Source organism: Melanerpes formicivorus, unplaced genomic scaffold, assembly GCF_026170545.1.
Source record: "Melanerpes formicivorus ecotype bairdi unplaced genomic scaffold, bMelFor1.0.p_v2 SCAF_27, whole genome shotgun sequence".
NCBI lineage: Eukaryota > Metazoa > Chordata > Aves > Piciformes > Picidae > Melanerpes > Melanerpes formicivorus.
In genome coordinates this window covers 4029972-4042930 of record NW_027142379.1, presented here as the reverse complement: position 1 = coordinate 4042930, position 12959 = coordinate 4029972, and the positions used below count along the sequence as shown (strand labels likewise).

Here is a 12959-nt window from a genome sequence, read left to right as displayed (position 1 = left end):
CATTCTTCTGTCAATGGGCTAGGGTAATTGTGGATTGGAGTATTTCCAGATAAACTCTTTACTTAGCTCAACCCAGTTTTTTTGTGTTACTTCCCCCAGCAACACTCCACATCTGTGTAGGGGGGAGAGGGACTTGTGAGAGCAGGCTGTGTTAACACAGGATGTGCCCAGCACAACACACATTTTTCACCACAGCACCTCTCTCCCAGGAAAGAACCCAAGTTCCACAGGTGTTTTTGCTACTATTCAATTAATAACATGGCCGAAGTGCACACAAAACAAAAAATATCTCAGTTACTTGTACATATTTAAGTCTTTACTGCAGAAAACACTGTGGGATGATGTGTCAGCAAAAGTCTAAGTCCATGTGGAAAAATGGCCCAGAAGTGTGAAAGATGCTAACACACTGTGAAGGAAATTTATTGATGTTTTAATACCCCTGAACAAAAGGCAAGACCATGCTCTAGGCTGAAATAGGATGGCCATTCTTGAGCATTCTTACAAAGCAAACATTACAGGGAGCAAACTATGTGGAGTATGCGCCACAAGAAGACAACCAAACACCACTTCCCATCTCCGCAAGTTAAAACATAGCAACAGAAAACAGCAGAAGACAAAGAAAATGTCAAGGACAACATGTCAGGGAGTTTTGCAACTTGAAAATCAGCCTAAACTCAGCTCTAATAAAAACCTCAATGTACTAGTTAAAAAAACAGATTAAAGGACAAACAAATGCCAGAAAAGTGTTTCAGCTTCTTGTTTTAAGAGCAAGCACCATCACAGCACTACACTATAATCAATGTATGAGAACATGATGGAACAGCTTCCCAGACTGCCTCATATACAAAACCCAAGGAACAGGACGAAAGCGGCTGAAATGCACTTGTGCTTCACAACAGCACACAAAACCCCAATATGGTACTGAACAACATCCTTCAGAACATTACGATAACTTTACCATATTCTTACCACAACTTACAACAAAGCAACTTCCCTCTTGACAGGCAGATTACACAGGCAATTTGGGCAGGACTTGTCAGTAGGGTGATAAAGCAGTCTTTGGGTGCAGAGTCTAACTAAACCATCTTTTATCAATTATTTCTTTTTAAAGACAGGTGTGAAAAAGGCAAGGGAAAAGAAGAAAATCAACACAGTGTAATCTTGAAACTAACAAAAAACCCCAAAACATTAGTACATCCATGGTATGTGGAGGTTGGTAGCAAGGGAGAAGATATCAAATGACATCAGGGATTTGGAAGGCTGTTGGGTACTCCCCTGAGGAAGAATCAACTTTTGGAAAAGACTGAACTGCTACAGATGGTTCAATAACTGCACTTAAATTGACAAGCAGCAGGACTGGGATGATTTTCCTGCTGCCAATATAAATCCTACAATTGAACATTAACCAGAATTAGAGAAATTATCCAAACTGACTTGACAGTCCACCTCTCACTCAGTTACTGAACTGTTCAATACATGGAAGCTTCACAATCCAGGATCCATAATTATGTTGCTCCAAGGAATGCTGTACTAAGTGTTTAGCTCTTTGGTACAACTTGGACTGAATCTGAAAAAAAGAAAAAGACATGTCTTGAAACAGCTCAAGAATTATGGTTACATATCTGTATTTTTCACCACCAGCATACATTATGCATAAACACAAACCTTGCAGAAAAGGCAACTACAAATCTTACAGCTCCCTATGTTGCTGACAGTGAAAGAAAAGTGCTGAAGAGTTTAAAAAAACCATTGTCTTTAAATTGGGATGACAGAACTGTTCTGTTAAACATTATTCTTTTTCTGTATCTTTTCCGTTCCAGCAATATCTTTACAACGAAAATAAACATTTGGTCTCAGTCAATGCAGACCTAAACTTGTGGTGAACACGTTCAACAGTCAAAACAAACAAACCAGACAGGTACTTTATAAAAGCCTCCATTTCACAGCCATTTGGGAAATAAAATTCATCTCTAAAGAAGAAAAACATGGAAGAGTACTGAGAAGTAAGACCTTATGTATTTCCAAATACAGACAGAAGTGAGTTAACTGTGTTTACAGGAATTGAAGAATCACAGCAGCTCCTTTAAGTGATTTCTCTGTATCTTTATACCGCAAAGGAAAGCCTGGGAGTGAATGCCTTTGTTCCAATAAACCATTCCCACTTTCTACTCCTCTACAATACAAGAATCCTTCCAGAGGAGTACACTGTAGTAAAAAGATATTTACTAAGTATGAAACAAATATAAGACTGAAAATGAACTTATGAACAGAAAATCCCTAACCTTGTTTATATAAAACTATCTTATGTGAGGAAAATGGCCAGTAACCTCCAAATGCAGACACACGGCAGATTTTCAGAGAAGCTTTTCCAAGATTAATTCAGTAGACAAATTTCATTTGAAACCTCTAATTTCTGACCTTGTTAGGTGAAGATTATAGGCAATAAAGGAGATCCAGTTGTTGAGGAGAAGTCTTTTGCAAAAAAGAAAGTCATCCCTGATATCAAATTAGCTTTGAGAGTAGCCATGAAGAGACTCCTTACTAAAATTTCCTCCCCTGTACCAGCTCACCTTGGCTTCATGGTACGTTGCAACTTGAAGCAAATCATTCCGTTCTGCTTCCTTAGCAAGCGCTCTGAAACGACTGAACATGGCTGCCTTGCAAAGGCGACTTGCCATGGAAGTGCCACTTTTGAATGGTGAACTACAGTCAAAATAAAACAAATAAAGCTCACTACCACATATATTGCAGCTATGTTGCTTTCATCAATAGAGGATTTTTTCATCCTCTACTGCCACACAAATATGATACTACTCCTTTCAATAAGTAAATGTAAATTAATGTAAATCAGCAGCTGTATTTCAACAAGGCAACCAAATGCATTTTTCAAGATGGAATTCATCTGAACTATGCTGCTATGCTTTATGTACTGCTAAACTAAAACACTCACTACAACATACAATTGGAATAAAGATGTTGATTCAAAAGCTATTTGATTTCTTATCAAGGTATTTCACTGTAAAGTTACAAGATCTCTTAAAACATAACTAATCATAGACTGCATTCACCTAACAGAAGAAAGAATCCCTCATTGGATAATACTGGGGCTTCCACATATAGCTTAGAAAATACTCCCATGAACAGGCACAGAACAGTAAAGCTAACCATGACTTCCAACATCATAAAAACTAATTCTAACCTTTCAATGGTTTTTCCAGTCAACCCATCCACAACCTCCAGTGATGGATCTGACAACGACCAGTTCAAACCAAGAGACTCCCATTGAAATTCTGTCTGCATTGGCTGTGCAGTGTTCACCAATTGAATGTGAGATCTGTTGACCAGGTAAGGCATAGGAAGCTCTGATAGAAGTGCATCATCGACACGCTGGTTTATAGCTATTTCCAGCCCTTTTGTATCCTTGCAATTTCCATTTCCTATTAAAAAAACCAAATCAATCTCATACAAAGTTCATCACACTAAAAAAGAAAAACAGAAAGACAACTAAGAACATAGGTGTTCCCATTGGACTACATTCTACTCACTTTTCTGCACTAAATTCATGTTTGGAAACATCAGTTTCGATATTCAGCTCACAGAAATAAAATTAATTCCCAACTTCTCCAGAGGCATCCTTATCTTCATCAGATACCTGCTTTCTGGAACAATTTTTCTTCACCAAACTGTTTAAATTTAATGTCTTAAATGAGAAAACACACTATGGAGTTTGCCTGAGTTACTCCACATTCAGTGGTACTTCTGACTGCCTACTTAAATAGGTGCATTTTGGCCCACTGTATGTCAAGGAAGGGTCTTACAATTTCTACTAAATAAAAGGGCAACATACTACAGATCATGTTTATTTTATATACCACTTAAGTGAGCATATCAGAAATTTTTAATCAATTCACAGGTGCCCAGACTTCTCCAGAAACAACAGGAAGACATTCAACAACTCTTGCAAAATCTTTTGAAGCACTTCAAGAACCTTTTTCTGTGTAGGAAAGCTACTGCATCTTCAGCCCTTGGGGAACTCAGTGTGTAGCAAGTACAAATAGTGAGAAGCAGCAGCACCTGAAAACCTTCACAGTAATACCCATTAACCTAATTCCACCACACAGATAACAGCTATTGGAGTTGCAGTGACAGTTTGGTCTCCCTGATACCCACAAAATCCTGAGAATTCACTATCCCCTCAGTAATCCCTAGCCATCAACAAAACATCAATTTGCATAAACCAATACAAAGGCAAGGGAGCCACAGACTGTGGACACAACACAGTAAGACACCTGGGGGGAAACTGGGAATTTTCAGTCAGATATTGGCAGCTTTTCCAACACTGCTTCACTCTACGGTTAGGTGACTAACATTGCCACTTAAAGTCACCATACCTGACTGAACAGTTAACACAGTATTTGTCACACTTGGTATTTTCTCAGTATCTGAAGTTTAGTTTGTTACAAAACAGTGCTGAATTTCTTCTGTTACTCTAGTACATCGTAAAGGAAAGAATTTGGCAAGTTAAAATAAACCCAAAATGTCAGAAGACAAGACTGAGTTTTACACTAGGGCATTTCAAAGATGAATGAAAAAGAAATATTCACATTTTCTATCTTTTCAGACAACACTGTATTTCTTTAAAGAACCACCTTGGTTTAGTCCATAGTTTAAAAAAATGTAATCAAATTGGAATACAAAAGCACACCAAAATCCCCACTGGAATTTGGGTTAGGCTTACCTACAAGAATACTGCTGATGTACACTGGTTCAATGAAGTGACTCAGTAACGCTCCCTGAACTCCAACCACTTCCCACTTAGTTAATTTGTCACTAGCTGACATACTGGTCACTTTAATAGTTTCAGGTGGACAGCACACAGCTAGGTAAGTCTTGCCTTCTACAACAACATGGAGACTCAGTTCTTCATTTTTTTCGTAGGCAGACAGAGAATGTGGTTTGAGAGGTCTGAAATAAGACAAGAAAAATGTGAGAAAGTATTCTACTTAGAGATGACTGCAAAGTGGTATCCAACACTTTCTCAGAAAACAGCATCTGGATCTTACATTACATTCAATATTTGTACATTTTAGAGACATCACATTCAGGTGCTCAACTGACATGCTGTCTTAGAAGAAAATATTTCCTAGAGTTTGTCTCAAAGTACAGAAGGAACAAAAAGCTCTGAATTTTATGTCTGTCAACTGTTATAGAGTAGATTACAGACTGCATCCAGTCTCACCAACTACTTCCTTGGAAGAGAAGGCTACAACACTGGAAGCAACTGAACCCCTTCTGAAGTTACTGTATCACAGTATAACTAAGGTTGGAAATTACCTCAAAGATCATCGAGTCCAACCTATCAACACAGACCTCATGACTAGACCACGGCACCAAGTGCCACGTCCAATCTCCTCTTGAACACCTCCAGGGACAGTGACTCAACCACCTCCCTGGACAGCACATTCCAATGATGAACAACTCGCTCGGTGAAGAACTTTCTCCTCATCTGGAGTCTAAACCTCCCCTGGCGCAGCTTGAGACTATGCCCCCTTGTCCTGGTGCTGGCTCTAACAGAAAAGGCTGTCCCAGTCAGCCCAACTTGCAATGAACTGGCTGTGACCTCCAGCTCACAACTGTGCCTTCCAAACATCCCAAACACAATATGTAAGTAGCTTTGTATATAATGAAAAAGCTACAGCTGTATGACTTGCAGGGACATTTATACCACTGCACCACTGTTAAGGGGCACAAAAGGACACTGGCAAACCAGTGGCTGTGGTTGTTAAATGTTTGAAATATTCAAAAAGAAATACCCAGAAATTCCACAGAAGTAAGTATAAAAATAAGCACAGGAATTCATCACATGGAGTCTTTCTCATTAACTTTTTTCCTACAAAGCAAAGCAGTAGTCTATAGTTGGAAAAATTCAAGCGGGCTTATACTCCAGTCCTGTGGTGCAAAGGATGATGTTAGGCAACCTGCTCACTGGTTAAATCAATGATTTATTAGTATTTTGGGAAGGAAACTAACAGGTAAGCAGATGTGTCATAAACAAAGCATTGCCCTAAAGCGACATCCCATGTAAAAGATCTTGCATCATCATCTTGAGCTGTATCTCACACACTCATCTCTACCACCTAGAGCATTAATGTCTCCAAATCACTGGAACAGTTCAGAACAGCCTCCTCCCCTCAACCTCAGAAACATGAGACAATGCTTATTTTCTACACTCACAGGTTTGTTGCTGCAAACAAATTAATCATCTACCACATCATCTCTGGAAACACCAAGATACTCACGGCTCCGATTTTAACCGAGCGGTTCCTTTTGGAAGCTGATTCATGTAGAGAAAGAGAGTTGTATTTTGTTTAAGGGTAAGGAGATTCGAGCCTGGTGCTGTGCAAAATATGGATTTCTCTGCCCTCGCTGGATTTTCATTATAGAACAGCAAAAGATGTCTATAGAAATACCTAAAAGAAAGTGTTAAGTAGATGTGAAAAACACTACTTTGTTTACAAATACAGGGACATTCCCCTTCAATTCATTATCTGAAGGTACTAACTACAAAATGCAAGTGCTCTTACATCCACATTTGCAAAAACAGAACTGAGGCTACAGGAGTACTGGTAACAAAACACACACATTCTCACCTGAGCAGAGAACGCCTTGCAGCAATAATGGCATGGCTGTCGTGCAACACTCTTCCAGAACGCTGAAAGTACTGACTGTAATTACATTCTCCTGCTCCTAGGGCTACAACATCATACTCTCCACCTAAAAAAGCAAGCATTTATTTTCACAATTGTGGTGGCTTAACTTTGTGCCATTGCCAGGTGCCCACCAAGCTGCTCTCTCACAGCCCCTCTTCCCCAGCAAGTTAGACTTGATAATCTTAAGCCTCTTCCTAAGTAACCAATGCTATAAAAATACAAAATGAAAAAGTCTGTAGGTCAAGACAAGGACAAGGAGATCACCTGCCATTTGCCACTGTGTGCAAAACAGGCTCAACTTGGGAAAGAAATCATTTACTACCAATTAGCATAGGATAGTAAGAAATAAAACCAAACCTAAACCCAACTTTTCTCTACCCCACCTTCTTCCAAGGATGAACTTCACTCCCAACTCTTCTCACTTCCCTGTCCAAGTGACACCAGGGGCATAGGAAAGCATCAGCTCCTAACACTTTGTCTATGCTGCTCCCTCCTACAAAGTGGGGTCTCTCACAGACAATACAGTCCCTCATAAATCCCTCCAGCCTGGGTCCTGCCCACTGACTGCAGTTCTTCATGAACTGCTCCAGTGTGAGTCCTTTCTGCAAAATGAAGTCATGCAAGGAGGTCACCCCCAGGGACACAGGTTGTGCTAGAAAATCTGCTCCAGTGCAGGCTCTTCTCCACAGGCTTCAGTTTCCTTCAGGGCGTATGCACCCTCACTGGACAACTCTTCTCATGTAGGTCTTGAGTATTTGCACGACTATAGCAGAACCACGCTGCCATTTACATTTACCTACCAGATCAGAAAGGCCTTAATCATGCTCTCTGGGAACACCAACAGCCCAGCTTTTTCACCCCCCAATACTCCATCAAAACAGACTTGCCTTTTTTAAAGATGAAGGCAGCCAGTGAACTTCCCAAACTATGGTACTCAGGATGGTTGGCAGTCAGGCTGTTAAATACTTCTTCAAGTGTTTGTGAAAGTTTTTGATATATAAACTGTCCTCCTTCTAAATAAAACAATAAAAGTCAGCAAAACACTAACTGGTAGGGGCAGGGAACAGGTATCATCAACCACTTGTCAAAAGAGAGATCTAAACACATGGTAAAAACACTATCAACACCCACTTTTGGGATTCTGAAGACTACCAGGATGGACATGAAAAAATAAAGGGCAAGAATATCTCAATACTTTAGGCTTAATATTCATGATGATAAATCTGGGATATTAACCAAGTCTGATCACCTACTCCATACAGCGTTTCAAGTAAGGAAAGAAATCAGTGTTTCTACTTCTGTCAGCAATTCATCACCTAAACTCCGGCAGTTTAAAGAGTAGAACTGATGGTCAACTGCCTACTTCAGTGACACATTCTCACAGCATTCTTCAAAAAGATGATGTTAAACCACAGCAACTTCATAGAATAATCACTAAATGTATGAAAAGAATTTTTTAAAAAGGAAGAAAAAAAGAAGGGAAACCCCAAGCATTTTCTGGGCAATTTGAATCAATAGAGAAAGCCAAGACTATTCCTTACCACAATCAATCCTTGAAACACGAACAATATTTGCTGTTTGTGTCTGGGGCTCAGCAGGAATACCAGAAGGACCTAAGAACACAACATTATTTCAAACTGGCATGGGCATTACAAATTTCAAAAGACAGATCTCACCCCCTTTCCATCTAGTTCAGTTACTAGTTATCTTATGAATGATCCCATTTTCAATTCAATTCAACAGAACTATTTAGGCAGCAACCCTTAAGAGATGATAAATGCTATGGTAACCAATTATTTTTAAAGTAATAACTCAGTGTTGAAACCTTTTAGTCATAAAAACTACAAACCACTTAGGATCAACTTCCTATTGCTGCTGCCTAGTAAGCAGTAAATCAAGTGCAACAGCAACAAATACATTTATTCCTTCAGTATTCTGTTCTGTGCCACAAACAGATGCAAAAAAACCAAACCCAAACCAAACCAAACCCCAACAAAACCATTTTAGATCTATACAGCAAATAGCTCTGCCCAAAGGAGTCAAGAAACTGACAGAGGCCCTGATAAAGAAGCATACCATGAAACTACCCAGGGGTGTTTAAGACCAGGCTGGATGGGGCTCTAGCCAGGCTGATCTAGTGTGGGGTGTCCCTGCCCATGGCAGAGGGGTTGGAACTAGATGATCCTTGTGGTCCCTTCCAACCCTGAATGATACTATGATTCTGCACAGGAAACCTTTAAGCCAAACTTTTCAAGTTCTCCTTAGGTGTTGCCATGGTATTTACCTGACTCTTCAGGCTTCAGGCTAAGCAGCTCATCAAGAGCCAGTTTAGCTGCATTTAATTTAGATTCCTTCTTGTTTTTCCCCTTTCCTATCTTGTAGGAAATTCCATCTATCACAGCACAAATGGCAAAGTAAGGCCTTATGACATTGCCTTTAAAGGACAAAAATAACAAGCAATTAGTAACATTATTTTAAGGTACTTTTATTCATAGCTTTATATACTTCTATTAACTTGAACAATTTTAGCTAAACACAACTCAAACTTTCCACTTCCACAAAAATTGTGGTGGCTTTCACTTCATGCACCTTTCACAAAGTTCTGGTAGTATCCTGAATCTTATAGAATTCATCTTGATCAAATTCTGTAGTAACTCGTTGAGTCACAGCTGTATAAGCAATAAAAGGGCAGCCAAAAAGCAACACAGTAAAATATTCACTGCTGTAAGTAACATCAATACTAACTGCAAAAAAGTCAGATCACCTCAAGGATAAGCAAATATTTTGTTTAAGAAAAGAAGTGTTTACCTGCCACATTAGCTTCTCTAAATTCAAGCTGTGCCTGGTGCATTTGTGCAAACTGATATAAAGCAGACACTGCGTTTATTGCTCCCTGTTCATATCTTGCAGTGAACTCTGCCAGGTCTTCCTTTGAAGGAATTGCTGATAATAACGAAAGAAAAGTTTATGAAACAAAATTAACAGAATAGTCTTCCAGTAGTTTAGATCTACTTGCTTTTTAAAAGATCAAAAAGCATATTTTTTCACTCTAGAGTAATACTTCTTTGTTCTGAATCATAAATGACCAGTATTAGCAATTACGGTGTGTGCTTCCTCTTTCAAATCTATCAAAGCTTTTAGTTTAAGTACTAAATCTATTAACCTCCAAATACAAATACTACATGTAAATGCAACACTCCCCTCCCTTCCAAACCAGCAATCAAATTAAAGATGCTGATAGCACAATCAAAACAATGGAGCCTGTGGTTTTTCACACAGAACTATGAAGCAGCAGAATTCCCTGTCACAAGGCACTATGAAAGTTTTAGCAACCACACACACTATTGTAAACCTCATTAACTCGAAGAAACTTGGCCGTGAAACAGCTGAATAGAGACAGCAGCTCCGGCTGAGGTAGCCAGGACAGAAGATGGGGAGAGATGCACTGCACATCCACCCTGACCCCAAAGGTCCCCTCCACCACCACAATTAACCACATTCAGAACTGTGAGAGTAAGTGGGTGGATATCTCATTTGTCCTAGCATAGAGCCCTCATGCTTTTCAGACGGTTATGTGAAGCAAATTCGTTGTTTCATAAGATACATATAAATTTTGAGACATTATCCAGAGGCAAATCCACGCTTGGGAGTTTCATCCAAAAGCCACTCTTTCAAGGACCATGCTCTATGTGGACAATTGTCATAAAATAATCACTGACCATTTCCTGCAGATTCTGCTTCTGGGAATCATGTGTTCTTTTGCATTTAATAGAAAAAAAAAACACGTTTTTTTTCTCTGTATCAGCTCTAGGATAGATGGAATGTTCAGCTTCAGGGTTACCATATAGTCAAGCACAAGTATCTCCCAGCTAAGAAAAACGACAATAAACTTATCTCCAAGTCTCAATCTCTAACAAACTTCCAGTATGAAAGGCCATAAGATGAAGAACAAAATCAAGCAGATGCTATCAAAGTCATTTAAGAAAACACAGCAATAAGAACAGAGGGTTGTAATCTTTCAAAAAACAGAACAACATAAAGGTTACTTTCAGTAGCATTAACACTAGTATTTCAATAGCTAATCTCAATGTGTAAACTGAAAACTATACCTGGATTTTGTGTCACTTCTGGTGCACCCCAGCTCTTCGAAGGTGGAAGTTTTGGCCTTACAGTCCAAGACTGTGACTTCTTTAAGGGCGGCCTCCTAGGAGTCCAAGCTGGCAAAGTCGTCTTTTGCATGGGGTCAAAGGCAGGTTTTCCAGGCCTCTTAAACCAGCCATTGCTACTAGTCATTTCTACGTAAACTCAACAGTAAACACAGGCAATGTTAGAGACACACTGCAAACTACTCAGTCATGCTATTTGACAAGAGCACTACAGGCAACTCGCACTCTGCTTCCAGAACCCAGACAAAAGAACACAGACTCGGCATCCCTTCAACCTCTCCCCTTCCCTAGCCAGCACGGAAATTCAACCCCGCTTCTCCTGTTAACCATGCTTTAAAGCAAGACTTCGTGTGGCTCTGCACCTCCCCTCACAGCCAGCTCCAAGGACAACTTACTACCTGGCTCTTTCAGGAGCAAAGCAAAAGGTAGAGCTGCAAAGCTGATTCCTCTCCAAGTTTCCACGACCGAGCCAAAGCTGGAGTTAAAAGCTTTAGCACGTGGCCTTCCCTCCTCTTGTGCTACGAGAAGACCCAGAGCTGCAGGGCTCGGCCCTCCCGCTGCCGAAGCGCTAACAGAGCACGCGCACCTGAAACCCGCCTAAGTGAAAAGCGGGACGAGGCGGGGCCCTGCCCGGGACTACCCACCACCGCGGGGAGCCCTGAGGGGCGGGCTTCGGCGGATGAGATCCACCGGAGCTTCAAAGCCCGTTTGCTCACACGGCAGGTCTCGCAGTACCTAGCGTTTTGCGGCTGAGAGGGGCGGTACGCGGCGCCGCCATTTCGTGTTGGAGGCAGATTCCGCCTCGCAGCTCCTCTGCCGCCCGCCACGTGCGGCTGAGGCGTGAGGGGAGGAAAGCGCGCGCGCCTCATCCTGGCGCAAGCCGCGGCCAGCCCAGTGCCTCCCTCGTGCGGGCGGCTTCCCGCCGGCGCAGACCAGTATCGGAAGGGGCCACGGGCGGCCCAGGCCTGGACCAGCGAGCGGGACCCGCTGGGGGCAGCTGCTCCGTGACCTCCTCCAGGCAGGAGGACACAGGGAGTGGGGCCGGCGAAGCACCCCGGACAGTTTACTCCCTTCAGGCAGCTGGGGCGACCCCTCGGCTTGTTTCCAGCTGCCGGTTCTCGGCGTCACCTCCCTTAAATGATACTCGATGCAAAGTTACACTGAAAACACCTCCTTCTTTTTTTTTTTTTTCTTTTTAATCAAGAAAGTTGAGCAACCGAAAAAAAAAGCCCTGTACAGTAGTTAAATTTTATTACAAGTGTAATAAACTTAATGATTTTTAGCACTAAGGCAATCACAGTTTCATAAGTTATATATATATATAATTTACACAAGTCTACAATAAACAAATCAATTTACCAGTCACATCAATGAGGGGTTTCATGTTATGGCAAATAAAGTTTATGAAAATTCACAGTTAATCTGCAAGTATTTTAAAGATGCAGGAATAATATTGCACATAATAAAACAGTGGACTCTGAGGAGCAGATTTACAGTGTTCCAGATATTCCTTCACAGAATATACATTGGTCATCATCATGCAATAACTTCAAATACAGAATGGTATCATGTACCACAGTAAACAGTTACTCACAATGTAAGTTTTAAATAGAGTAGCAAAAAGCTGTTAGGTTTCTCTTTAAACCATATTTAAATTCTTATAATAAAACACTTTGATAAAATCAAACAATTACAGTTGTCACATTATACTTTTAGTATTCTTCTTTGTCCTTTCCTTTCTTCTCCTTCTCATCCTGTAGTGCAGTACCAAGTTTCTTTATAAGGACAGACAAAACTTTGTCCAAAGGATCCATGACACCACGCTGCAGCCACTTAGGAATAGTAGTCCTTGCATGGTGAAAGCCCAGCTTTTGGAGAATGTAGTCAACACCAACAGGGTCAATTTTTCTCCCAGTCCAGGATATTAATCTAAAAAAAAATAAAATTATAGGAGACTCAATCTCAAATATATAAACACAATAATTGGTGTTTGCATAAACAGCCATTTTTACCACTCTTATTTCTGACCAATTTAAGGTCAAGAGGCATTGCTTCAAACTTAATTTACACAGATAAGATGAAG

The 12959-nt window shown here is 40.6% G+C and overlaps 2 protein-coding genes across 13 annotated transcripts in view; both read right to left on the bottom strand.

Moving 5' to 3' along the window:
* Positions 1–414: 414 nt before the first annotated feature.
* ADAD1 (adenosine deaminase domain containing 1) lies at positions 415–11616 on the bottom strand. The gene is made up of 12 exons (XM_068154092.1): positions 11275–11616; positions 10820–11005; positions 9519–9653; positions 8995–9144; positions 8252–8323; positions 7598–7723; positions 6651–6774; positions 6300–6470; positions 4739–4965; positions 3200–3437; positions 2571–2703; positions 415–1567 (listed from the first exon to the last, which is right to left on the bottom strand). The coding sequence occupies exons 2-12, from the start codon at positions 11001–11003 to the stop codon at positions 1454–1456; spliced, it is 1674 nt and encodes a 557-aa protein (XP_068010193.1). The 5' UTR covers positions 11004–11005; positions 11275–11616; the 3' UTR covers positions 415–1453.
* A 290-nt stretch (positions 11617–11906) lies between these two features.
* Positions 11907–12959, bottom strand: part of BLTP1 (bridge-like lipid transfer protein family member 1) — a 99631-nt gene continuing 98578 nt past the window's right edge. For 8 of the 12 annotated variants that reach the window (XM_068153969.1, XM_068153970.1, XM_068153974.1 and 5 more), the window contains one exon: positions 11908–12805. In XM_068153969.1, coding sequence (XP_068010070.1) covers positions 12589–12805 — 217 coding nt within the window. In that variant the 3' untranslated portion in view covers positions 11908–12588. Of the gene's footprint in view, positions 12806–12959 lie in introns of all 12 variants that reach the window. The other 4 variants (XM_068153976.1, XM_068153979.1, XM_068153981.1 and 1 more) reach the window with 2 other exon arrangements.

Bases quoted from the DNA above. Each gene is read 5' to 3' on its own strand.
- ADAD1 (XM_068154092.1), bottom strand. From the start codon at position 11,003: ATGACTAGTAGCAATGGCTGGTTTAAGAGGCCTGGAAAACCTGCCTTT. The intron at 8,324-8,994 runs GTAAATACCATG...TTGTGTTCTTAG, and splicing joins CCTGAAGCCTGAAGAGTCAG to GTCCTTCTGGTATTCCTGCT. The intron at 3,438-4,738 runs GTAAGCCTAACC...TTTTTTTAATAG, and splicing joins CATCAGCAGTATTCTTGTAG to GAAATGGAAATTGCAAGGAT.